The sequence below is a fragment of the Scleropages formosus genome, chromosome 9, assembly GCF_900964775.1.
Source record: "Scleropages formosus chromosome 9, fSclFor1.1, whole genome shotgun sequence".
Classification (NCBI taxonomy): Eukaryota; Metazoa; Chordata; class Actinopteri; order Osteoglossiformes; family Osteoglossidae; genus Scleropages; species Scleropages formosus.
The window spans coordinates 26,684,131-26,707,158 of record NC_041814.1 but is presented as its reverse complement, the minus strand read 5'-3'; the positions used below and the strand labels follow the sequence as shown (position 1 = coordinate 26,707,158).

At 42.7% G+C, this 23,028-nt stretch overlaps 1 protein-coding gene across 3 annotated transcripts in view; it reads left to right on the top strand.

The window, feature by feature from the left end:
• The window catches only part of smchd1 (structural maintenance of chromosomes flexible hinge domain containing 1), a 35,274-nt gene that overhangs the window by 8,425 nt on the left and 3,821 nt on the right, over window positions 1-23,028 (top strand). For 2 of the 3 annotated variants that reach the window (XM_018756836.1, XM_018756835.1), the window contains 35 exons: window positions 434-600; window positions 1,275-1,365; window positions 1,509-1,719; window positions 1,824-1,941; window positions 2,046-2,229; window positions 2,374-2,571; window positions 3,456-3,569; window positions 4,295-4,401; window positions 4,503-4,585; window positions 5,902-6,015; window positions 6,157-6,234; window positions 6,969-7,088; window positions 8,367-8,511; window positions 8,926-9,025; window positions 9,831-9,903; window positions 10,148-10,287; window positions 12,456-12,590; window positions 12,736-12,963; window positions 13,083-13,225; window positions 14,068-14,156; window positions 14,343-14,461; window positions 15,180-15,341; window positions 15,570-15,698; window positions 16,127-16,206; window positions 16,755-16,912; window positions 17,110-17,225; window positions 17,934-17,995; window positions 18,687-18,774; window positions 19,311-19,442; window positions 19,791-19,943; window positions 20,045-20,171; window positions 20,331-20,450; window positions 20,561-20,646; window positions 20,758-20,889; window positions 21,573-21,751. In XM_018756836.1, the coding sequence (XP_018612352.1) occupies window positions 434-600; window positions 1,275-1,365; window positions 1,509-1,719; window positions 1,824-1,941; window positions 2,046-2,229; window positions 2,374-2,571; window positions 3,456-3,569; window positions 4,295-4,401; window positions 4,503-4,585; window positions 5,902-6,015; window positions 6,157-6,234; window positions 6,969-7,088; window positions 8,367-8,511; window positions 8,926-9,025; window positions 9,831-9,903; window positions 10,148-10,287; window positions 12,456-12,590; window positions 12,736-12,963; window positions 13,083-13,225; window positions 14,068-14,156; window positions 14,343-14,461; window positions 15,180-15,341; window positions 15,570-15,698; window positions 16,127-16,206; window positions 16,755-16,912; window positions 17,110-17,225; window positions 17,934-17,995; window positions 18,687-18,774; window positions 19,311-19,442; window positions 19,791-19,943; window positions 20,045-20,171; window positions 20,331-20,450; window positions 20,561-20,646; window positions 20,758-20,889; window positions 21,573-21,751 (4,481 nt within the window). The remainder of the gene's footprint in view (window positions 1-433; window positions 601-1,274; window positions 1,366-1,508; window positions 1,720-1,823; window positions 1,942-2,045; window positions 2,230-2,373; window positions 2,572-3,455; window positions 3,570-4,294; window positions 4,402-4,502; window positions 4,586-5,901; window positions 6,016-6,156; window positions 6,235-6,968; window positions 7,089-8,366; window positions 8,512-8,925; window positions 9,026-9,830; window positions 9,904-10,147; window positions 10,288-12,455; window positions 12,591-12,735; window positions 12,964-13,082; window positions 13,226-14,067; window positions 14,157-14,342; window positions 14,462-15,179; window positions 15,342-15,569; window positions 15,699-16,126; window positions 16,207-16,754; window positions 16,913-17,109; window positions 17,226-17,933; window positions 17,996-18,686; window positions 18,775-19,310; window positions 19,443-19,790; window positions 19,944-20,044; window positions 20,172-20,330; window positions 20,451-20,560; window positions 20,647-20,757; window positions 20,890-21,572; window positions 21,752-23,028) is intronic. The other variant, XR_001966324.1, reaches the window with a different exon arrangement.

The window sequence follows — 23,028 nt, the reverse complement described above, 5'->3', positions numbered from 1 at the left end:
GTGCGCAGGATGACTGTAAACTTGAAACTGGAACTCCAGACACGCATACGAAAGATTGCGGTATTTCAGAAGTATCCAAGAGTTCATAGAATTCAGAAAGGGCTCCAGAATTCTGGGAATTCCACAGTGGTCTGAGGTGGAGTGAGCGATAGGGTCCTGCAGGTATCAGGAGAACAAATCTGTTGATGGATCTCCTGCAGGCTGTAACCAGACACATTCCGTATCTTCGTAAAAAAGTTTGTGGTTTAACCTGAAGTAAATAAGGATCAAGGACTGAAGTCTGATTTGACACCACTCTACCAGTGACACCAAGGCCTGTTCTAATGGCCTGCTGAGCTGCCCAGCCCACCTGGACCGCTCTGCACGAAGTTCCCCATTGCACATTCGGATGGTTGGTGTAAACATGTAGTCCTCGAACTCCCTGTCCCTCCAGCCAGGCGACTCCTCCCACATAAGCATGGAGGAAGAGCGCTTCCTGCACGGCTTCATTCGCGAGGAGCTGCTGAAGGAGCACTTCACCGCTGTGGTGGTTACCGGAGTCCAACAGGAGCACATTGCCTTCCTCAGGAGTGACTTCTACACATGGACCAGGGAGCTGGCGTGAGTATCAGCCCTGAGCCCAAGGCTGTGCCCTTCATGCAGGCTTCTGTCTGTCTCAGATTTGACCCAAACCCCTCTTTTACCATGGTACAGCACCCTGCCTTTGAGTATTTCTGAACTGTCTTTCCTGTTTTTCCGCCTCCTGATGAGTGATGGATGAGTCATCTCTGCTCAGCGGTGATGTGTACACTGAGTGTGTTTGTGGTTCGGATGCCACTTAAAGACTGGCAGTCAAAGTGCTGATGTCATCTTTCATTTGCCTTTATGCATAAATAATTGTTACTGAAATAACATTACTAGGGATTTTATCTGTGTTCTTGAATTCAATTTATGGTGAGCCCTCTATGGCAAAGGATGGTACAGGGGTGGTTTACCCAACCTTCTTCCACGTATCTCTTTAAGTTGAGAACACACACTCTGAACACCCTGAGCTGGATTTGAACCTATGCCCAACTGAGCAACTCAGGAGCTGTGATGTCCAAGTTATTTGCTGTGCCACTGTGCTTCTCAGCCTTCAAATTTATACAGCTTAAAGATATACAGAATTTTTAAAGATTTACAGCCAGCTATCTTTTGACTCTTCAAGCTATGAATAGTTAATAATAAATTTAATTAATTTATTTATTTAGGGGTGTCTGGACAGAGTTATGACTTTTATGTCACTTATCTTGTAGGCATGTGTATCATTATTATATTCATGGTGCCCATGGAAATGATAGGAAGTCAACTTACCATGACCCCAAAATGACCAAAATCAATATTCAGGTAAGATCTGTTATTTATATGAAACTGTGGGAATATGTATATATGAGGAGCTTTTTCAAAAAAAAAAAAGACATTGCAATTTCTAAAAATGTTTTTTTGTGTGATTCAAGCAGCTGATAAATGTGGGTTCATTTGCCCCGCAGGTCTGCCTGATGGAGAGATCCAAATTGCCACGGATGCTGAACCTTAGAGAGGTGACTGACGACATGCAGACGCTGTACATAAACAGCGCGGTCGATACATTTGAGTTCAGAGCCCATGTGGGCGGAGACGGTGTTGTCGAGGGCACCATCAGATATCATCCATTCCTTTATGACAGGGAGACGTACCCCGAGGACCCGTACGTCATAACCAGTGGGTTTGGACGTTTTGCCCTTTTGTTTCCTCTCTTGTCGCCATTATCAAGACTCGCGTTGTGATTTTTTTTTTTTTTAAAAAAAAAAATTTATTTTAATCAGCCATGCCGGCAGATGATGACGACGAGTGCGTTGTCGTCAGTCATGAAGGCCGCGGCAAGAGGCCCGTATTTGAGTGCTATTGGAACGGCCGGTTGATACCTTACACAACCATATCAGAGTAAGAATCTCTCTCATTCTTGGTGCTGGGCTGTGAGGGCTGTACTCAGCTGAGGGGAAAGTTTCCTTAATGTGCTCCTCACCATGATTGCGGTGTCATCCCAGGTTCGAGTGGTGTGCCTGGCCCAAGAAGAGCTGCCCGTTGCCTGTCGAGTGTTTCAGCAGGATCTCTGGGGTCCTGTTTGCCAACGACCACTTCCAGGTCAGCACCAATAAGCTCACTTTTATGGACCTGGAGCTGCAGCTGAAGGACAAGGAGACCATTTTCACCAGGGTGGTCAATGGCCAGGTAAATGAGAGAAGTGGAAAAAAGTGTCCTTGTGACAGACTTCCTTGCAAGCTCATATTGCTTTTGAGGGAGAAGTAGAGACAGGATGTTTGACTCTTCAGGTCCAAACATGCTGAGCGGTATTACTCTTTTACTTCACTCCAGGAGCAGCGCGTGAAGATCCAGAAGGAGTTCTTCCAGTGGCTTAAGGACTGCCATGAGAAGTGGGACAAGCAAGTGAAGTTCATGTACTTCCAGGGAACCACCGTGCGCACAGACGTTGTCACCAAGAAGATGCAGTCGCCGTGGGCGCAATTCACCACCATCGAGTGGGACGGCAAGATGTACAGTGCTGGCCAGTATGTGAGTACACCTTTCGTTTTAATTTTAGCAAAGTTTAAGAAGCCGTTACAAGTGTGTTAGAAGCACACACACACACATTTTCTGAATCGCTCATCCCATACGGGGTCACGGGGAACCGGAGCCTACCTGGCAACACAGGGCGTAAGGCCGGAGGGGGAGGGGACATACCCAGGACGGGACGCCAGTCCATCGTGTGATATTTGTACATTTTGGTCAGTATTGCACATATAGGGACAGTTGGTAGTATAGTGGTTAGAGCTATTGCCTTTGGATCCAAAGGTTGCAGGTTGAGTCCCCACCTCTGGCTGTAGTACACTTCAGCAAGGTACTGACCCTAAATTTCTCCAGTAAAATTGCCTAGCTGTATCAATGCATAAATAATTGTAAGTACCTCAACATTGTAAGTGGTATTGGAGAAATCAATAAATGCAAATTATGTGTTTTTTGAAGTTAATGAGAATGTTAAAGTTATGCAATTGACTGGCATCTTGTTTATGGTATTCTCTGCCTCATGCCCTGTGTTTCCAGGATAGACTCATGAACCTAGCAACCCTTCATAAGAATGACTGAATGAGATGAGTTGTTAATGAGTAGAATAAAAAATCTTTCAGAATTTCTGACTCGTTATAGCTTTGTCTGAGGTTTTTATTAAATTTGTTATGGTGATTGCATTTATAAATTTATGGGGTTACAGACTTTCATTGCCAGTCGAACTCGTAAATTCAGGATCCAGGTACAAGTGCAAACGTTTCTTGTGAATGTCTGAGTGTTCCCATGACTATGGATGGAAATGGTGCTTATAACGTACTCTATATGTTAGTGTAGTATGATGAAATGCTGGTTTTTATTTTTTTCTTCACCAACCCAACCCTTCTGTCCTCCAGGTGAAATCGATAAAAACCCACCCCATTTTCTATGGGTCCATTGTCCAGTTCCTACTCTACGGTGACCATGAAGGAGATGTCTATGCCACTGGTGGACAAGTCCAGATCGCTATGGTACAAGGACACTCCACGTCGCCCAGACATTTGCATATACTACTAGAACAGTTTGTTCCTGACTGGGAGTTTATATAGGAAAAACTTTGCTTAAAATTCACGTCATACTATAACATGCTCTACAGGTGTTCCTCCACTTATAGCAGGGTTCTGACCACCCCCATCCTAAGCTGACTGTCATTACTTGCCATCCCCCTTATAAATACATCAGTAATTACAGTAAATACATGCAACTATTTACTTTTACTACTGTAATTATGAATACTGTAGCTCATACTGTATGATATTAATGAATAATTGGTGTAAAATCCATTGAAAAAAATAAAATCTCTGCTAGACAGTCCCAAACAAGAAGTACGGTGCCTTGTAGTAGCACAGCTAGCTGATGTTACTATACAGCAAATGGACCGCTAATTGTTTGACATTACGACCAAATGATGTAACTCAAAAATAAGGTTAACGGCCATCATAAGTCCTGGTGGTCAAAAATTGCCTGTTGTGTAACTCGCGGACTACTTTTATCGTTTAAGCACAGAAAATGAGTTACCGTACCGTAACATTTAAATGCTCTTCAAGTCATCAAAGAATCAGTTGTGTTTTAGTGTTTGACAAGAGTTGGCCCCTCCAGCAGTCATTATGCTCCTGTAACTAGCTTGTAACTTATAAGAACAAATGTAAGGTGGTTTGTTGAGAGGCTGTGTTTGAGTCCTGTTTCTCTCTCGCAGGAACCCAGGGCAATCTTCGATGAAGTCCGAATCATACCGATTTCAAAAATAGATAGGGGGGTGTCTCTGGCATCTATAAAGAGCTACATGGATTGCGAACTGGCCAAGTAAGTATAACGTATGGTTACTTTGTCATCTGTTCTCTGATTGTTGTTTGGTGAAATGGGAGGCTAATAATGTATGTGTTTTCAATGGGACTGGACAACAGGCTTCCGCACAAGCTCAACGTAACCTGGCCAGAGGGGAACGAATGGAACCCAGATGCTGTACGTCCAGCTGGGACCCCATTTGGTAGGATACTGATCAGTGGAACTGCCTGTAGCTGCAGTAGGACAATGGCAATTAAAAAACCTATTTGCTTTCTGAGATGGTGAAGTTCCTCTAAACAGTTTGTTTCACGGTGTAATGATGCTTTGCGTTAGTAGTAACATGCACTTAAATTCCGCACACTTGCATGTGGAGTAGGAATTTGTGTCGAGGACAAGTGGTCTTAGAATCTAATTAGTAGCTATTTAGCAGAGGAGCAGTTTAATCTTGTCAGTATATTAAATTGCTCATTTGACCCAACCAAATAGAAAATGAGAGAGGCTGATGAAAATTCCCTGCATCATTTAGACATTGCAGTGGGTTCTGCCTTCATATTGGGCAGTTTTTGGAGCAAAATACAATGGCTCCTAGTTTTATGAACAGTGAAAGCTCTCATTTTGTCAGTTTCCCAGCATCACAAATTTTATTCACTTATCTGTTTTCTGAAATTTCTGTCTGCAGCAGAGCAAATGAGACCTGCATTTTCAAACAAAGACAATAGTTGGAAAAATTGTGCCCAAATGAAATGGGACTGAAGTGCTGTTAGTTTGAGATGAACAGGTTAATCTGCTTTGAGTAGGAATTCATGGAGAAAACCATTCTTATTTTTGGTCATTTCAAGCTTGTGTTGATGTAGCTAGATAGTAATGAAAATGTAAGCATTCATTTAGCTTATGCCTTTTTAACACAATGTTGCATTGGCACACTAAGTTTCTTACAGTGATTTACCCATCGATACAGTAAACAAGTATGCAGCTGTATTAAGGTACTACAAGGGCTGGGATTCACACCGATGTCCTTTGAGTTCAAGATGATGGCTCTAACTGCTATGTCACCTGTTACCAGTATAAAAAGAAAGTCCTAGACTAGATTTATTCATTACACCTGTATCTGAGACTTTTACAGAAACTAACCTGTAAATAAATTGACAAATGCTTAACACACATTCCTCAATTGTGATAATACTCAGCATGTGTTAAGAGTTATGAATGAATAAAATTACAAACAGATTGTGTTTGTAAGACATTGTATGTGAAAATGGAAATGCCTGCTGCACCCTTTTTTTGGTTTTGGACACATGATATTGAGTTCAGGGGCTCTTGCCTATGGATAGAAAGTGTATTAATGCATTGATTATGCATAAATCCATGTAAATCCCCTTTTTTCAATTATTTCTTGTTGAAAGTCTGAGATGTATTTAACATAGAACATTTTGACATGATTATAGTCTTCCTGCATTCCTCTGTACCTTGAGAAATGATTTTGATTGGAAGTAAGTGTAATTGTTGGTACTTCCAAAGGCCCGATTCAGGTCGAGATTCTGAATAAGAAAGGAGAGCCAATGATGCGAATGCCTGGACCCAATTCCAGTGCGTCAAAGAAGCTCCTGGTCGAACTGAAGGTGGTCTGGCACTGTAAGTATTCATGACATGCCAGAGATACAGAACTTTGCATCCAACCAACGTGGGCAAGTACAGCTTTTCTGCTGCAGTTCTTCTTGTTGAGGACTTCAGTCTGAACTTTGGGACATGATCTCCTTCTCTCATCCTTTCCAGCTCCCAAAGGTGATGTGGAGACCAACTGTCATACCTGTCAGCATGGTGGGAAATGGCCGTACTGGTTTAAAACGATGGGTAACTCGCCTCTCCGTACTGTTTTTAAATGGTTGCGATGTTGCCTTTGAACCAGCCTGTTGAACACCTCATGGTACCTCATGGCCTTTGAACACCTGTACCTCATGGTACGAACATCCACGTTACAAACTATTGAGCATTTTGATGTAATTTTTTTTGATAGAATTTTCTTCACCCTTCTATTTTCCTAAGATTTTGGCGCAAAAGTATTTCTGCTTGTTGCCATTACAGGGCAGCCAAACTCATTCAATACAAACTTGAATGGTAGTAGAGGAGGTGGCAGCCTCTCTGAGCTGTATAGTAGCGATTTTAGTTAGCATGTTTATCTATTATAGCTGTATCAAGGACTTTTATAGAGATTAACCTGCAAGTAGATGTAGCATGTGTCTATTATACCATGAAACATGCATTGGGATGATTCATATTTTTAACAGAATTTAAGCCATGAATCAATTCAGGAAATAATCTGTATTAAACTTTTAAAGATTTTGGTTTAGTGGCTGTAATTACAAACTATTTGAGTCTAATAAATAATATTAATAGCATATAATGAGATACAAGTGCCCTGCAGAAATCACTGTATTCGGTAGGGGGACTTGATGGGAGGGGGACTTGGCCTCAAGGTGAAATATTGAATTTGCCCCGCCCCGCTTTTTTTTTTTTTTAAAAAAAAACTGCTTCCAATTCATGTGGGTCTCCAGTTAGCATTTTTGCCTTTTTCTTCCACTGCATAGAGAACCTGAGCAACCTGGGAAAGTACACCCTGCGCCTGCAGGCTGTGCTGAACGAGAATGGCGCCACCGAGTTCGCAGGCCGTCGACTGCCCTCCCAGACCCTTCACTTCTCTATATGTGGTAACTTCCTTTCCTTTGAATGAATGAAACTTTATTAATCCCTGAGGGCTATTCACTTTACTTGCAGCAGCAAATAATGTACAACAAATATATAAATATGTACATACACGCGACATATATACCCATTATGACCCATTGTAAGTGGTGTATCTAACAGTGTAAGTCACCTTGGTGAATAAGGTGTGTGGGCTTGTAACACTACATAGTATCCATTGTAAGTCGCTTTGGAGAAAAGTGTCTGCTAAATGGATAAATGTAAATATATACACACACACACACACACACACACACACACACACACACACACACACATTTGCTGAACCGCTTGTCCCATACGGGGTCGCGGGGAACCGGAGCCTACCCGGCAACACAGGGCGTAAGGCCGGAGGGGGAGGGGACACACCCAGGATGGGATGCCAGTCCATCGCAAGGCACCCCAAGCGGGACTCGAACCCCAGACCAACTAGAGAGCAGGACCCAGTCCAACCCACTGCGCCACCACGCCCCCCCCAAATGTAAATATACACACAAAAAGTAACTGAACAAAACAGAAGAGTAAATGTTTGCAAGTGAGATAAGTAGAATAATAAATGTTAACAAAATAATTAAAAGGCTAAACCTTTAAATGTAAGACAGTGGAGAAGGGTGTAGTAGGGTGTAAAGTTTAGTGCTGCACAAGGGTGCCTTATAACCAAAAATGCAACAGCTTATGAAGTATTTTTCATATACTAGTCATCATTCAGTAATGGCATTATTCGGTAAAGGATTTTTTTTCTTTAAAGGCATTATTAAGTAAAGGCTTGTTGAACCTTTATGTGGTCATTCTGCTTCCATTCATTTTCTTCGTGCCTCTTGACAAAGATAGTACAGGAGAACCACACATGAACTCCAGCCTATGTAGGTGGTTCCCAACAAAACAACACAACTCCAGTCCCCAGTTGTCTGTTCAGAGCAGTTATTCAGCACAGCAGCAATCAGCGTGGAATAAACTCTGGCGACGTCAGAAGCTTAGCTCTGCTTGATGCAACAAGGCATGGGAGAGCTACTTCCCATCACATTGACTGTCAGCCAGTGATAGCTGTCAAAGAATACATCTGATGTCCTCAGCTGTAAAAGTTAGTACAGTATTATCTCTAGCTGATCTGATGGTCCCCCTCAAAGTGACTTACATTGCTAAGGTACTTGGTTATTTACTACTTATACAGTTGGGTAATTTTTTGAGTATGACTTTTTGTCACTAGCAGGGCTCAGTTTGGTAAGTGCTCACATTCCCCACAGAGGGTGCTGCTGAGAAGTTTGTGGTGGATGCAGTTGACGCTCCTGTACACGTTGGGGTGCCTTTCAGCATCACTCTGCAATTCCGCGATAGGTATGACCACATCACCCAGCCCCCCTCTGTCCTCCAACCCCGATTGGAATGCAGGTGAGTGAGATGAGGTGTGGGTTTCCAGTTAGGCAGTAGATCAGTCAGTTGGTTTCCATCTCATGTTGAGTCCATCTTAACTGTTCTAGAAAATGTTATTCTCACTCGGGGGGGGAAACTAGATTTAGAGCAATTCTTTTATGAATCATCTGTTGATTAAGGTATACTGGCTCCCACTGTTATGACACTTTGAAATTTGAACATTCATAAGTGCAGACATTTTTCAGTTAATTTTAATTGTACTTTGTGTAAGTTTTTTTTTTAAAATTTGTTTGTATTGTAATGATTGCTAGTGCAGAAAATGTGCTTTTTTGACCTCCTTTTGAGAATAATCACCAGCTGTAGGAGCACCTAAGGATTTAGTCATCATTGTCTTTACCATTGGCTGTTGAGCTTTGACCTCTTGTATTTCAGTGCCTTCGATATCAGTTATGATGAGACAGTGGTCAGTGGGACCAGTTTCACAATCAAAGGCATTAGGGCCAAAGGACTGCTGAAGCACTACCCAGGGAAGGTGAGTGAAACTCAGAGCTGTTCTCCGAGCTCTGGTGACAGAGAGGAAACAAACCCCTTATTTTTCCTCATGTTTGTTTGCCTAGATAAATTCAGCAAGGGTGGTGTTCTTGCTGTGCACAAATACTGTACAAGGTAGCGGGGTAGAGGGAAAGGACAGGTGGTTTTCCAAACCAAGTATGACTTGGGATGAAAAACCAAAACAAGTTGGGGGCAACCATTTGTGTAGTGGTTTGAACTGTCACCTTCCTCTCAAACCATCTAGGGTCAGCTCCCTTCTTCTACTTCAGTACCCCTCGATTTCCTTTGAGAAAAGGGAAAGTCTAACAAAAACAGGCACAGACCAAGAACAGAAACATCTGTGGCTAAACAAAACCTAATTCCTCAGACAAGCTGCCTCAAATGTCCATCTTGATTTTCTTTTAACTGTAAGCCACTGGTCTTTATGTTGAACTGTTGTAGGGCTGACAGTGGAGAGCCGTTATGATAATACCCGCCCCTAAGCTGTGACTTTTTCGATAATTTGGTAGTTGGTTGTTCTTGTTGTACCTGTTTCTAATTTATTTATTTATTTATTTTTTTTTTTCCCCCGAGGTGTTTAATTTTGTTTTAATTTTAAGTTTTGTCTGTCATAGCAGTGTTTCAGTATAGAGTGTCTTTTATGTGGTCTTGATCTTTAGTTTGGCTTATACAGACTGCCAACACCTACAAAACCTTCAGTGGATTAATTTAGAGGTGCCATTAAGGCTTGATTGTTTTCCAAATTGTGAAGTTTATATTCTTGGTTTAAATTTCTTTCTGGACAGGCCTACAGTGTGAAGGTTGTCATACCAGGATTAAAACAGGAAACTCAGATGCTGAAAAAAAGTGTCTTCCCAGGTAGGATCTATGTGCCTAAGTCAAGTGAGTCCCCACTGTACATGTTGAGGTCTGTCCTGAACCTGCAGATAGTTTGGCCTCCACATCAGCAGGAAGAACAGATGCCTGGGATCTGTTGATTTTGCTTTCCCATGGGGCCCAACTGCATCTATGAAGAACCAACCCGTGGAGACGGGTTGTTGTTGTTGTTCGATGGCTTTCGCTGACTTGTGGTGCATCTGGCTGATGTGTCCCAAACCCACAGGGCCTCCGCATTCCCTGGTTGTCAAGCCTGATGTTGAGGAAACAGTAGTGGAGAACGGGACATCGGCCAAGTTTGACGTGAAGGTCCATGATGAGGCAGGGAACGTGGCAATTCAGCCCAAGCTCATTGTGCGCTGCCAGGTAACACTGGGCTACAGTCAGAGTTGTACTTCCACATTAACATACATTCATTAGGTAATGCTGTACTTCATTTTGACCGGAGCGTTGAACTTTGGTTTATTTTTAAATGATTTGTTTATTATGCCCATTTTCCCTCATTTTCTTGAGTGGTTTGGATTTGTAAGCACAGCCTCTGCAACATCAAAAAACAATGTGGCTCCATATTCTTTATTCCTTCTTGTAAAGGTTTTCAATCATTCCAGAGTATAAGCTGTGGAATGGCAGCACATCCACAGGAAGCATTTACTCAGAATGCCGTCATACTTCGCCTACATGAGGGGTGGGATGGGGGTCTGTGTTGTGTTGCCAACATGTGAAGCAGCCAAGGGAAACAGAGCCGTACTAATCCACGTGGTAAAGCAGGGGCTGCAGGGTGAATTAGGCTGGGATGTGCTTCTGGGCTGCTCCATGCAACAGCCTGCAGGCGAGGGTTCAAGGTTTGAGGTCCAGGGTGGTGCCACCTCAGCCTGATGGGCCTCCGGTCCAATGGCAGCACATGGGGGTTTGGGGGGTGAAGTCTGAGTAATGCTGTCCAGTGTCTTAGAGCAGTAGTCTTAGTATATAACTTTGACTTGTTCATCACTTTTCTCCAAAGCATCCTGTGTGTTATGTCTTACAATGATTTATGTGTTTCTATAACAGGGTAGTTCTTACTGTATCAATTCAATATAAGTACCTTTCTCAAGGGTACTACAGGAGAAGGCAAATTCAAACCCATGTCATCGGATTGGGAGATGATAGCTCAAAATGCTGTGTAATCTGCTGTCAATTTAGAGCCAATGGGGCCCCAGGAGGCGGCAGAAATGGTCCAGCGACGTAGTTTGCATTTCATCTTGTTGCTCCAGAGAAACTGAGATTGTCCCCCCCCCCCCATCTTTTTCGTTCTTGTGCGAAAAGCAGACTGGCGTTTTCCATCAACAGCATGTCATCGCCTGCCGAAATGAAGGGGCCACAGGAATCTGGAATTGTGCCTGAAAAGTTTACGAGATCTTTGTTTCTTTAGAGATTGCTCTGCTGAGGAGAGAGGCTCATCGTACGTCTTCTGTCATTTGTCAGCACTAAGCACATTTTATACTGACATTTATATGTTTAGCAGACACTCTTCTCCAGAGGGACAAAGAACGAATACTGTTGTGTTTAGCGGATGCCTTTTCGTCCAGCGTGACTTAATGTTGGATACACTACTGTAGGCGGTGTACTGCAGTGTATTTATTCTTTCGGCAGATGCTTTTTTCCAAAGTGATGTACAGCTGGGAGGAAACAAAAGTGTGTTTCAGAAGGAAAGCAGACACAAAGTACAATCACTTAGACCAGTAGCACCATTTTTACCATCGCACATTACATGTACGCACATATATATGGTGGCGCAGCGGGTTTGGCCGGGGCCTGCTCTTTGGTGGGTCTGGGGTTCGAGTCCTGCTTGGGATGCCTTGCAGCAGACTGGCGTCCCTTCCAGGGTATGTCCCCTCCCCCTTCAGCCCTGCGCCATGTGTTACTGGGTTAGGCTCCAGCTCGCCACAACTCCGCTCAGGACAAGCAGTTGTAGACATTGTGTGTGCGCACATTATGAGTCACCATAATACAGGTTTTTTTCCTCTTTTTTTGAATTTTAATATAATTCTTTCACCAATCAGTAAAATATAGGGTGAGCTACTGGAAATCTCACAGCCCCAAGATCAGTTTTCTGGTCTGTCGCTTTGAAGAAAAGTGTCTGCTAAATGTATGTAAATGTAAGGTGTCCCAGTTATAACAATCAGTTTAGGGGAACTGACATAAGTTCAAATACCATGTCTTTCTGCAGCACCCCTGATATAGGCATTTACCCTAAACTGAGTAAAATTACTATCATGTATAAATGAGTAAATAGTTGTAAGTTGCATATGAAGAACAGTGCCAGTGAAAGGAACAAATAACAGCTGGGTATTTTGCTGTAGAAATTCAGGTTTGCAATGTTACATACGGTAAGTGTAGTACAGCTGGGACACCCCCCTGTACTGGAACCTGCAGTGTTCTGGTTAACTGTTATTTTATTGGTCCACTGATGTAGGTTAGCTTTCGTTTGTCCTCTGCGTTCCTGTAGCGGGGTTAGGATTTTGGGCCTCTCGATAACTGGGTGCGTGTTTCGGCAGTTCCAAGGTGCCCCTGACCTGCCCATGGATGCAGTTGACTGCAGCAACACAGGGACAGGACTCTTCACAGACAAGCCGCTGTGGTTGAAGAACCTGAGGGCAGATCAGGTCGTGACAGCAAAGTTTGACATACCTGTGAGTCATGTGCCACTCTCTTCTGCCCTTCCCAGCATTCCGTTGTCGCTGATGTCCAAGCTGATGTTTCCTGTTTGGAAGTCTCTTCCAAAAGAGTTTCTCTTCAGAATCTCAGATTAATGGTGTTGCCACCCACCCCCAACAGAGCTGCACAGCAGTGGCGCCAGTGGAACGGAAGATAAGGGTCACCCCCAGTGGTCGAGTGGCCAGGCTGGAGGTCTTCAGTCAACAAGAGGACGGCATCATCGCACTAAAGGACGGGGAGAAGATTGGTTGGACCGCAGGGGACATCCTGCAAAACCTGTACTATCGCGTATTCGACGAGGCTGACCGCCCAGTGCCCATCACCACTGCCCTGGGGAAGAAAATCAAGGTTTGGGGAGCAACGCAGAGCTGAGACTGGAGTTCACTGTTTAACCCACAACACTTGAAAACAACAAATGTCTGTTCAGCAGTTTCTTTCCTTCCCTTTACCTGTATGTCACCTTTCAGGTGAACTGGAAAGCAAGCAGTAAGGAACTAGAGAAGGGGAAGCTGCCAGATGTCCCTGTCCCTACAGTGGTGAAGGATGAACACTATTACAGTGTGACCTACCAGGATGGGAATGTGTCTGTGGCATGCTCCTTCACCATTATGTAGGTCAACCACTGTTTCACGTGACTCTGCTTTCCTTTCAGGCACCAAGGTGGTTCATCCACCTCCAGTCTAGGGGAAGTGTGAAAGCCATGTTCCTTTATAGAGATTAACATAGATCCATCTATCCATTATCAATAAAAGTTGTCCAAGTTGGGGTTATGTGGTCCGGATTCTAGCCAAGAATCATAAGGTGTAAGGACACCCTGGATGGGGCACAACTTCATCATAGGGCAACCACACATACATTCATTTATTCATACATACACTAAAGGCAGTTTAGAGTCACCGCATCACCTGAAACACATGTCTTTGGGCTGTGAGAGAAAACCAGAGCACCTGGAGGAAACCCACATGTTCTAAGGGAAAATATGCAAGTTACACACACACACAGAGTGAAATTCAAAAGCTAAGCTCAGGAGCTATGGAGCACAAGCATAACCTGCTGTGCTGCACTTTGTAGTTTGAGTTTGGTTAATTCTTTTCTTATTAATTTAACTGATGCTTTTTTCCAAAGTAGTTTAAAATGTTAAACCACCTAAAATTATTTAGCCATTTATATTGCAGAGCCATTTTTACAATTTCATGTTAAATTCAGGGTAAGTACCTTTTATTAAGGGTATGACAGCAGGAGGTGGGATTCAAACCCGAGTTCTTTGAGTGCAAGAAAGCAGCTCTAACCACTGCTCCACCCGCTCTTCCTAGCTGAAATGAGTAATCTCGTATTATAGCCCACCGCAGTTCCAGTGTTGAATTCCTTTATTTTTGGTGCTCGAGTGCAGACAGCCTTCCAATGAACTGTGAGATTGTCAAGGTATCGCTGTCGATCCCCTGTGCCTTGCAGGCCGCACCCAGACGAACCGAAGCGCATGAAGGCTACCTGGAAATCCATCACGTCCGTGCAGATGAGCGAAGAGCTTCCCGGGGACATCTGTGAGTTTTTTGGCATAACCTACGTTCACAAAGGGACTGGAGCTTAAAAACCTCTTCATCTCTTTGTGATCTTTCCCTTTTTGTTTAAAAGCCATTTTATTTGAGCATGAGGGAATATTTATGATTCCAGTTCTTCCATAAGCTGTGAAACTTTTTTTTTTTTTCTCTTTTTCCCCCCTCTTGTAGTGTTGGACATCGTGGATCAGTATGGCAACAAGACTCAAACGTTGACATCTGCTTGTGTGAACTCTCTTGGAGTGTCTGCAGATGGTCTGGATAAATCGGCTTTGAAAATCTCATGGGAAGTAAGGAAAAACATCTGTGTCATATTGCAACGTACTTTTTATGCAGTTGCACCCGCTCCTCACATTAGTCATTCATTTTTACAAAAAACAATAATTTTGATTAGATTTTCTTCACTTCTCTGCAATTCTTGTTGCAAAATGAATGTGACCCGTGCCAAGAAAAGACCAAAACAAAAGTATTGGACCTCCGTAATTAGTCTTTCACAGTGTTTACAGCTTGTGCTTGGTGTTCCTGAATGTTTATGATCAGTAAGGAGATTATGAATATTGCACATTTTCGTGTGATGAATGAGTCTGTAATAAGAATTACATAGGAGGTTGTGGAGGCAACATTTTTATTTTCAGTCATTTTAAATTTAATGCTGTTAAGCAGCAAAAAAAAAAATCAAGGGAGGTCTGAATCTTCTGACTAATCATTAACATTCAGGAACATCAGGCACATGCTGTAAACACAGTGAAGGGGAGTTTAAGCAGGTCCAACAATTTCATTGTTTGGGGGTTTTTTTTTTTTTTTTGACATGGGTCACATTGATTGTGAAGCAGTGATAAAAGTGGCTTTTTGCTCCTGAACAAATGTTTGACTTCTGATCCCAATTGTGTTTGAAAAGTGAGGAACCAGTGTACTGAAAATTAATCTGGCAGTAGATTTTGTTCACCAGCTCACTTAGAGACCTTTAAAGTGCTAATGTCTGTTTTGTGTGCTGCATCCCTGATCCAGGAGTGCACGCAGTCCATCATCATCCGGGGAGTCCGCTTCCTTCCCGGAGAACCAGGCCCTCGGGAGCTGTGCCTGGCATGGAGGGAGTTCGTTGAGTGCTTGCGCATTAATGTGAGCCCAGGCCCTCCAAAGAAGGTTCAACTTGTGGATGCACCTGAGGAGGTATATCTCACCATCTCAGACTTCCTCAGAATAACAGCTCAGTTGATGATGGTGATGTTGGAATTGGCATTGACAGTGAAGTTGCTAATGACGTTGTTAATGTTGGTGGTTTTGACGATCATCATTATCATCACATTTCTGACTTCTTTTTGGTTCACATTCTGGAAACCAGTCCCTTATGGGTACAAAAGCAGGAATCGACAGGTTGATTTTTCTTTGTTTCCAAAGCCATTGCAGGTTTTTAATGGGAGGGACCTAGAGAAGCCACTGGTGGTTCAGCTGTGTGACGAATGGGGAAATCCCTCCCCTGACCCAAAGGCCACCATATCCCTGAAGCCCTCCACACCAGACCTGAAGGTGGGGCATTGCATGTTCCCTACCATCTTTTAGGCAGAGACTATATACACATGGTACTTGGGTGAATTTTGCTGTCAGCTAATGGCTGGATGCTGAAACGTAGATGACATTAACTCAACGAATTTTTGATGGGACGAGAACAAATACATTCATGAACAAATTATTTGAATGGCTGAAACTGGGAAATTCATAACACAGGGATTCACTGTGGATTTTATGGTTTAACCATTTATACTGCTCAGTGCAAAATAATGCATTGTCAAAACTGACACCAATATGTGAGGTTATATAAGGTGTAAATGATGCAACTAACCAGAGCACAAAAAAACTTGGTATCTATAACAAAGGCAGTAAAAAGTCACCAGTTGAAATATAAATGAACATTTTCAGTTTTAGTCCTAAATGTAACTGTTTTTGTCCTTTTTCAGATTAAACTGTCAGCTGCATCACAGTCAGTTGATGCAGAGGGAAAAGCAAGTTTCATTGTGAAACAAGTGACAGCAGCAAAGTGAGTTTTGTCCCCAGGAATCAGATGTGATTTTGACTTCCTGGAGCTGTCATGCGTAAACATGCTTTACAATAACTCAGGTTCTCTACAGATGGTTAGAGTACTGGCCTGAAAGGCAAACTAAATTGATCACTATGTTGTACAAACCACACTTGCTCAGCAAACTTAAGTTCACATTTATTTATTTATTTATTTGGCTGACTCCCCCCAAGCGACTTATTACACATTTACATAGTTGACTAATTTTACTGGAGCAATTTTGGTAAGTACCTTGCTCAGGGACACTATAGCTAGAAGTGGATTTGAACCTGCAACTCTTGGGTCCAAAGGCAGCAGCTCTAACCACCATGCAGATGATTCTAAACTTTCTTCAGTTTTGCTGCAGTAATCCTGGTTGGGCATCTTTCACATGTCAGACTTGATGTTTCTCTTAGATGTTCCTTAAGAGTCTTGTGTGTGTGTTGCTAGGTTGCCTCAGTGGTGTATAAGCGACGCCCAGCTAATTGGACACATCCTGCTGAGTTTAATCATGTCTTCTCCCCTTGTAGTGGGGACTATGGACTGGAGTTCAAAGGCACCCTAAACCGCCAGCCCATTCCGGGGCCAGTGGTAAAAGTGAAGGTACTCCCAGACCCCAACAAACCCATCAAGCTTGCTGTGAGCTATGATTCAGAAGCCGTGCATCCTGCTGGAGGGGTCCTCACCGGTGGGTCTTCACCTGTCTGGTTCCAGTCCACAGCATTGGTTCTACATTCTTCACATGTACATGGTTGGCAGTGTGGTCGTTTTGGTTCTGAATCAGACTCTAACACTGTGTGGCACCAATGGTGATTGAATTTTTTTTTTTTTTTTCTCTCCTCCTCCCCCTCCCTCTCTCCCTTCCTCTGCTGGTGGAACCACCAGTGTTTTCTGTGACGGTGGTGTCTGAGGAGGGCAGCAACATAAGGAACCTGAACCCTGCATCCATGTCCATGATGTTGTGGAAGGGCGAAGGGTCAGGGAACAAACCACCCGGGGGGGTGAGTACCTCTTGCAGAAGAGTGGGAGTGTGCTAGGTCCTTGTGTTAAGAATGTAAGGATACAAACATCTTCCTTTTTATTTTTCTTTTATTGCATTTTTTTAAAATCTGTTTACTTATTTCAGTTTGCTGCAAAGCAAACTCAACCTTTTATTTATTTATTTATTTATTTATTTATTTATTTATTTTATAGTCAGTCACTAGATCACTCGGCAGTAAAACACATTTACCTCCACAGTGTTTGTCTCATGTCTGGTGTTTCTGAGTGTTGATCAATAAGAAGTTGAACATTTCACATATTTATGCCTTGAATCAGCTGACAGTTGCCATCGAACAGGAGTTTTTGGGGAGTTTTTATTTCCAGTCATTTTAAATTGGTTTTAATATTAATGTACCTCAAAGTTAATAAAAATATGAAAATGAAAGTATATTTCAGTTATAGTTATTTCAAAGACTTCTAAAGATATTAATCCATAAATAGAGGGACATAATTATTGTAGTTATTGATTTTGACTTAAAGGGTGACTAGAGGGATATGAACAGGTTCCTAGTCCCAGCTATGTTTGTAAGATGTCAATTTATTAAAAAATTGATTGGGTGGTTTTGACTCTGGGTTACAGTGTTGCTTCTGCCTTTTGTTTCTTAATATTTTTTAGCTGAGACTGTCATACTGCCTTTGTTATAAACAATGGACATTTCCTTTTTTAGGCTGAAACGCTGAAGTGCAGTAAACCCAAGGAAACTGAGAGGGATGATACTTTCTACTTCCGGTACATTTAAATTGTGAATCTCCTGATCTTATTTTCTGTCTTTCTCTACTGTAGTTAATGCTGTTCATGCTGAAGGGAGGTACAGTCACTGGGAAAATATCTTTACGTTAATTGTCCACATGTTGGCTGGGTATGCTGTAATTCACAGTACAGGAAGAACAATTTAGAAGGGCTTCTACGTGTTACACTCAATAAGTCAGCCCTGTTTCATAATTTAGTCCACTTTTTTCGAAAACCATACCTGTTCCCAGTATTTGTACAGGAAGCCTCCCTGGGATACGTCCAGTCTCCTTCCTAGGACTTTTAGTAATATCGATTTCTTAGTATGTTGGATTTTACTATCCAGAGTGAGTCATTTTATTACTACTGCCATATAAATTGTAATCACTACCCAAAATAATATTCGGATACAAATTATGTACTGATTAATTTTTGTAGAAACTAATTTGATGGAAATGAGACATTTTCAGAAACTGCATGTAATACAAATAGTATTAGACCTATAATACAGATAATTTAGACTTATAATGTAGACAAATAGAAGTTCCACAGTATAGTTTATATTCTGAAAGATTTGTCTCATGTTCTTGTAAACGATATTAAAATTCCACCCAACACAGTGACAAGTCCTAAAATGCTTATTTCTCTTTATATTTCCATTTAATAATTTTGCTTTCCCTTCTTTGTTTAGAGACAAAATCATCCCAGAACATGTGGGAAACTACAAAATTCAGTTTTTTTTCTGTTTGGACAAAACGAAAGGGCTTTGGAGTGATCAGGTTGGTTTTGCCTCAAACTCAACATTCATATATTTGTTTAATAGATGATTTTACCTGTAGCATACAATACTTCAAAAGCATGTTTTTGTGTTTATTTTTGTGCAACATTTGTCTCACATACAGTATGTTTCTGATACACATATGATATTCTTAGCTTTGAGCTACAGAGCACTACAGCAGATGACTTTTAGCCTGACAGTTGCTCCTGTAGAACTGCTGTGTAAATTACCCTGCCTTACCGACAGGCTAAGCAAAGAAATATATTAATACTGTTAAGCTCAAAGGCTTCAGTTTTTGGACTGTTGGGCTAAAGTCCAGTTAGGGAGATGTTTTCAAGATTTGGAGTTTATGGTTCATAAGTAATTGCAAATGTACATTCATTGACTCAAATTTTAAACCTACTAATGTGAACGAGCATATGCTACATGGTTTAAGGTTTTTTTGTTGTTATTATTTTTAATTAGATCCATACATAGTAGCCACTTTTCTCCACCCCCTTCATTGGTGTGCTGTGATTCTCTCTATGCTGTTTATAGTTTGTCATAAACGTGGTGCCCAACGTTCCAGAGAAATTAATGCCAGATTCCCAGCCCCCTACCCCAGTGGTTTCTAACATACTCTCCGTTGAGAGTCGGACCCTCTTTAAGAGCCTGACCCTTGTAATCATGGTAAGCAGCTCCATGTCGTCGTGAGGAGAAATGTAAGTTACAGATTTAATGCACACATGTGATATGGTGCTGATCTAACTGTCTTGGCTAAATCAGTGGTTTTGAGTCTCAACCACAGGGAGCATCATGCCTTTTTCTTAGCTGGTGCCCTTGCTTAGTTTTGCAGCTCTCCTGCCTCTCAATCATGTCCACAACACGTGTCCACTTTTACATTTGTTTAGCTGACACGTTGGCGTGTTTATGCCCATTATGGTATGGGACTGTTCTAGTATGAGCCAAATGATTTTCATCACATTAAAGGACCTCTGTCTTTAGATGCGAATCTGAGAAACGTACTTTTAATCACAGGACAAGTACAAAAACCCAGCAGGCACCCACCTGGATGGCACGGTGGTGGTCTCTATCAGGGGCTCCAGCGAGGAGGATGTGGAGCTGCCTGTGTTCGAAGGGAATGCCAAGACCGTGTCGTTTGCCCTCTCTGGTGGCAAGGCTGAGGTCACGGTGGGTTGAATTATGCTTTCTCATTAAACGAGGATGACTACTTACACCCTAGTGGACAAGTGGGCCTTGAGTACATGCTGTGGTCTGTGCTTCCCTTCCAGAACCTGACTATCATGGAGAACTGCCCAGGTACAGACGGCATGGAGTACTCTCTCCACTTCCAGCCCGTGGTACCTGAAGACAACAACCCACTCAAGCCTTTTGAGCTCCCTTTCATGTTTTACAATGGTGAGTTGTGGAAGTGGTGATGTCCTGTAGCTGATCAGAAGAGAGGTTTGCAATCCCTGGTGTAATTCTTTGCATATTAACTAAGTACACTAAATTACTTCTGCGCAAAAGTTCTGGAACTTGCACTGATAGGATTCTTGTCGGAACATGTGTCCACAGATTCTAAAAATCAAGAACAAATGGCAGTTTTGACCAAAAAGAAGGACCGACTCTCACAGTCCATCATGGCTTACAAAAGTGTGTTTGATACCAATAAGCAGTTGATCTCTGAGCTAAAAGGCAAGTTTTGTCTTCATGAGGATGAATAAGACAGTGTTGGGATCCCATTGTGAATTTCTGGTAAATTACGTGTTACACGTCTTTTTTTAAATTCTATTCTTGCTCTACAGACCAGCTACAGAATGCTTCCAGCAAGGAGCTGTATCTGAAATCTGAAATTAGGAAGAGTAATATGAATGTGGCACAACTGTCTACTGTGAGCATTTTTGCTTTTTCAAATCACTTAAGCATTGTGCTTGTCTTCATTAACAGCAATTTGTTGCAGAGACTCGTGTTTAAAGTTAACATGTACTTACTCTTATTGCAGGTCGACGCCATCGATGCTCTCATTGTGCAGAAGAAGACAGAACAGGAGAATATCCTGAAGCAGCCCAGGCGGACCTGCTCCATCCCTGTTCTATCCCATGTTTTCAGGACCAACCCAGATGTGCTCGGAAAGGTACGTGTCTCCCCTGTGGGATGCAGCAGTGAGTTCAGGCTGACTAAGTGTTGGGTTACAGAGGTGAAAGCTGAATGCTGCCAACAATATTCCAACATGTCAGTCAGTGAGTAGTAGCTCTTCGGCATCTCACAGTCTGACTCCCTTTTCTGTGGGAGATAACTATATGGAGTGGCCATAGTTGTGACATCTTTAAATATGTCTTCAGTTCATATTCTCAAGGATACCTATATTGAGGGTTAATGGACAAGCCACCCAGGAGCTCCAACTGCAATGTATGACATTTAAGGAGAAACTCTGCTGACCATGGTTGGATCCTCTGGGCTGCACCTCTTGATGTCAGTTTGGTGTGGTGTGGCAACATTGGAACTTCTTTTCTCCCTGGAATGTGTGCTGTACCACCATGAATTATACTCCAACCTGAGCTGTGCTCCTCCTCCTGTTGATTGCGCTGCTGCTAAAAGGTGGAAAAGGACATTAGAGCACACAAAATTAAACTTTTTCAGGCACAGATGAGAACTTAAACATTGAAATTAAAGTCAATTTTTAAACCTGTAAGGATGTAGACCTGGTTTAAAAGCATGTTTTACATTGATTTGTGGAAGTGAAACATTTGGTCACTTGCATCCCAACATGGATCACACTTCCGTGAATGCCTATTTATCACATTCCTCTCCCTTCAGGTGGCCCACTTGGCCTTGGTTGAAGACAACGATGCTGCCCAGGTAATTTCCTGGCATCTGTCTGGGGACATGGACTGTGTAGTGACCCGAAACACCGCGGCTGCCCGGCAGATCTACGACTACACCCAGGGCAGGCAGCAGGTGATGCCCCTGGACTCGGTCTTGTGGAGGAACAACAGGTGCATGCTGGGATTGGGAGACTGAAAACCTGTCCTCTGTTTAGTCTGGCAAAGTTTGTTTTAAGAGGTTAGCAGAACCATTTGAATGGTTGCTCCAGAAGGAAAATTTAGTTACGGTTCATTCAGCTTGGAGGGGCGCGGTGGTGCAGTGAGTTGGACCGGGTCCTGCTCTCTGATGGGTCTGGGGTTCAAGTCCTGCTTGGGGTGCCTTGCGACGGACTGGCGTCCTGTCCTGGGTGTGTCCCCTCCCCCTCCGGCCTTACGCCCTGTGTTGCCGGGTTAGGCTTCGGCTCCCCGTGACCCCGTATGGGACAAGCAGTTCAGGTGGTGTGTGTGTGTGTGTGTGTGTGTGTGTGTGTGTGTGTGTGTGTGTGTCAGTCATCCAGCTTGTTCAGTGTTAGAGGTATGTTTAATAGGAACCGTTGCTCTAAGTTTTTAGAAGCATCCGCCCCCGAATGTTGGGTAGCGTGTTTTCGGATAGGGGGACCGCATATTATTTTAAATGAGGAAAAGTTAATAAGGCATTCCCAGCCCATCGCAAAACACCAACCAATTTTTACAAAATAGTCATGTGCCACTTAATGACATTTTGCTTAACGACTGACTGCATATACAATAGTGGTCCCATAAGATTATAATGGAGCTTAAAAATTCTTAATGGATAGCGACGTCTTAGCTGTCATAATGTCGTAGCACAACGCGTTACATGTTTGTATCAACAAACCTACTGTACTGTCAGTCATATAAAAATACAACCTCTCCCCTGCTTATGACTTATGCAACATACACCAATCCGTACATACACTCAAAAAAAAAAAAGTATAAAAATTACGCTTAGTCATACGTCCGCCAGTGCTAACAGCTGCGTGCGTACAATAGTTATTGTCAGACGATAACCTGGTGTCATGGAGAAGAGGACACGGAGAAGGCTGGACACAAGTGCAGGATTGTTTATTCAGAACCAAGGGATTACACTTGTTCTCGTGGTCGGGGACAGGTGAATGGCGAGGTAGGTTGGAGAGCACAGACTGGACAATTGTCTCAAATGAGATTTCGCAACTGGGAAGAGGCTGAGAAGTGTGTTTTATAGCTGAGTGCTCTGATTGAACTCAGGTGCTTAATCAGAGCCAGGTGCTGCTGGTTGAGGTGTCGGCATGGTCGTGACAGCTGCTTAAGCATTAAAAAAAGATAATCATGATTGAAATTGAGTAAGATAATGTTGTACAGGTATACGACTTCTACATGCCATGCTAACATACGTCCGACTTGCGTGCATT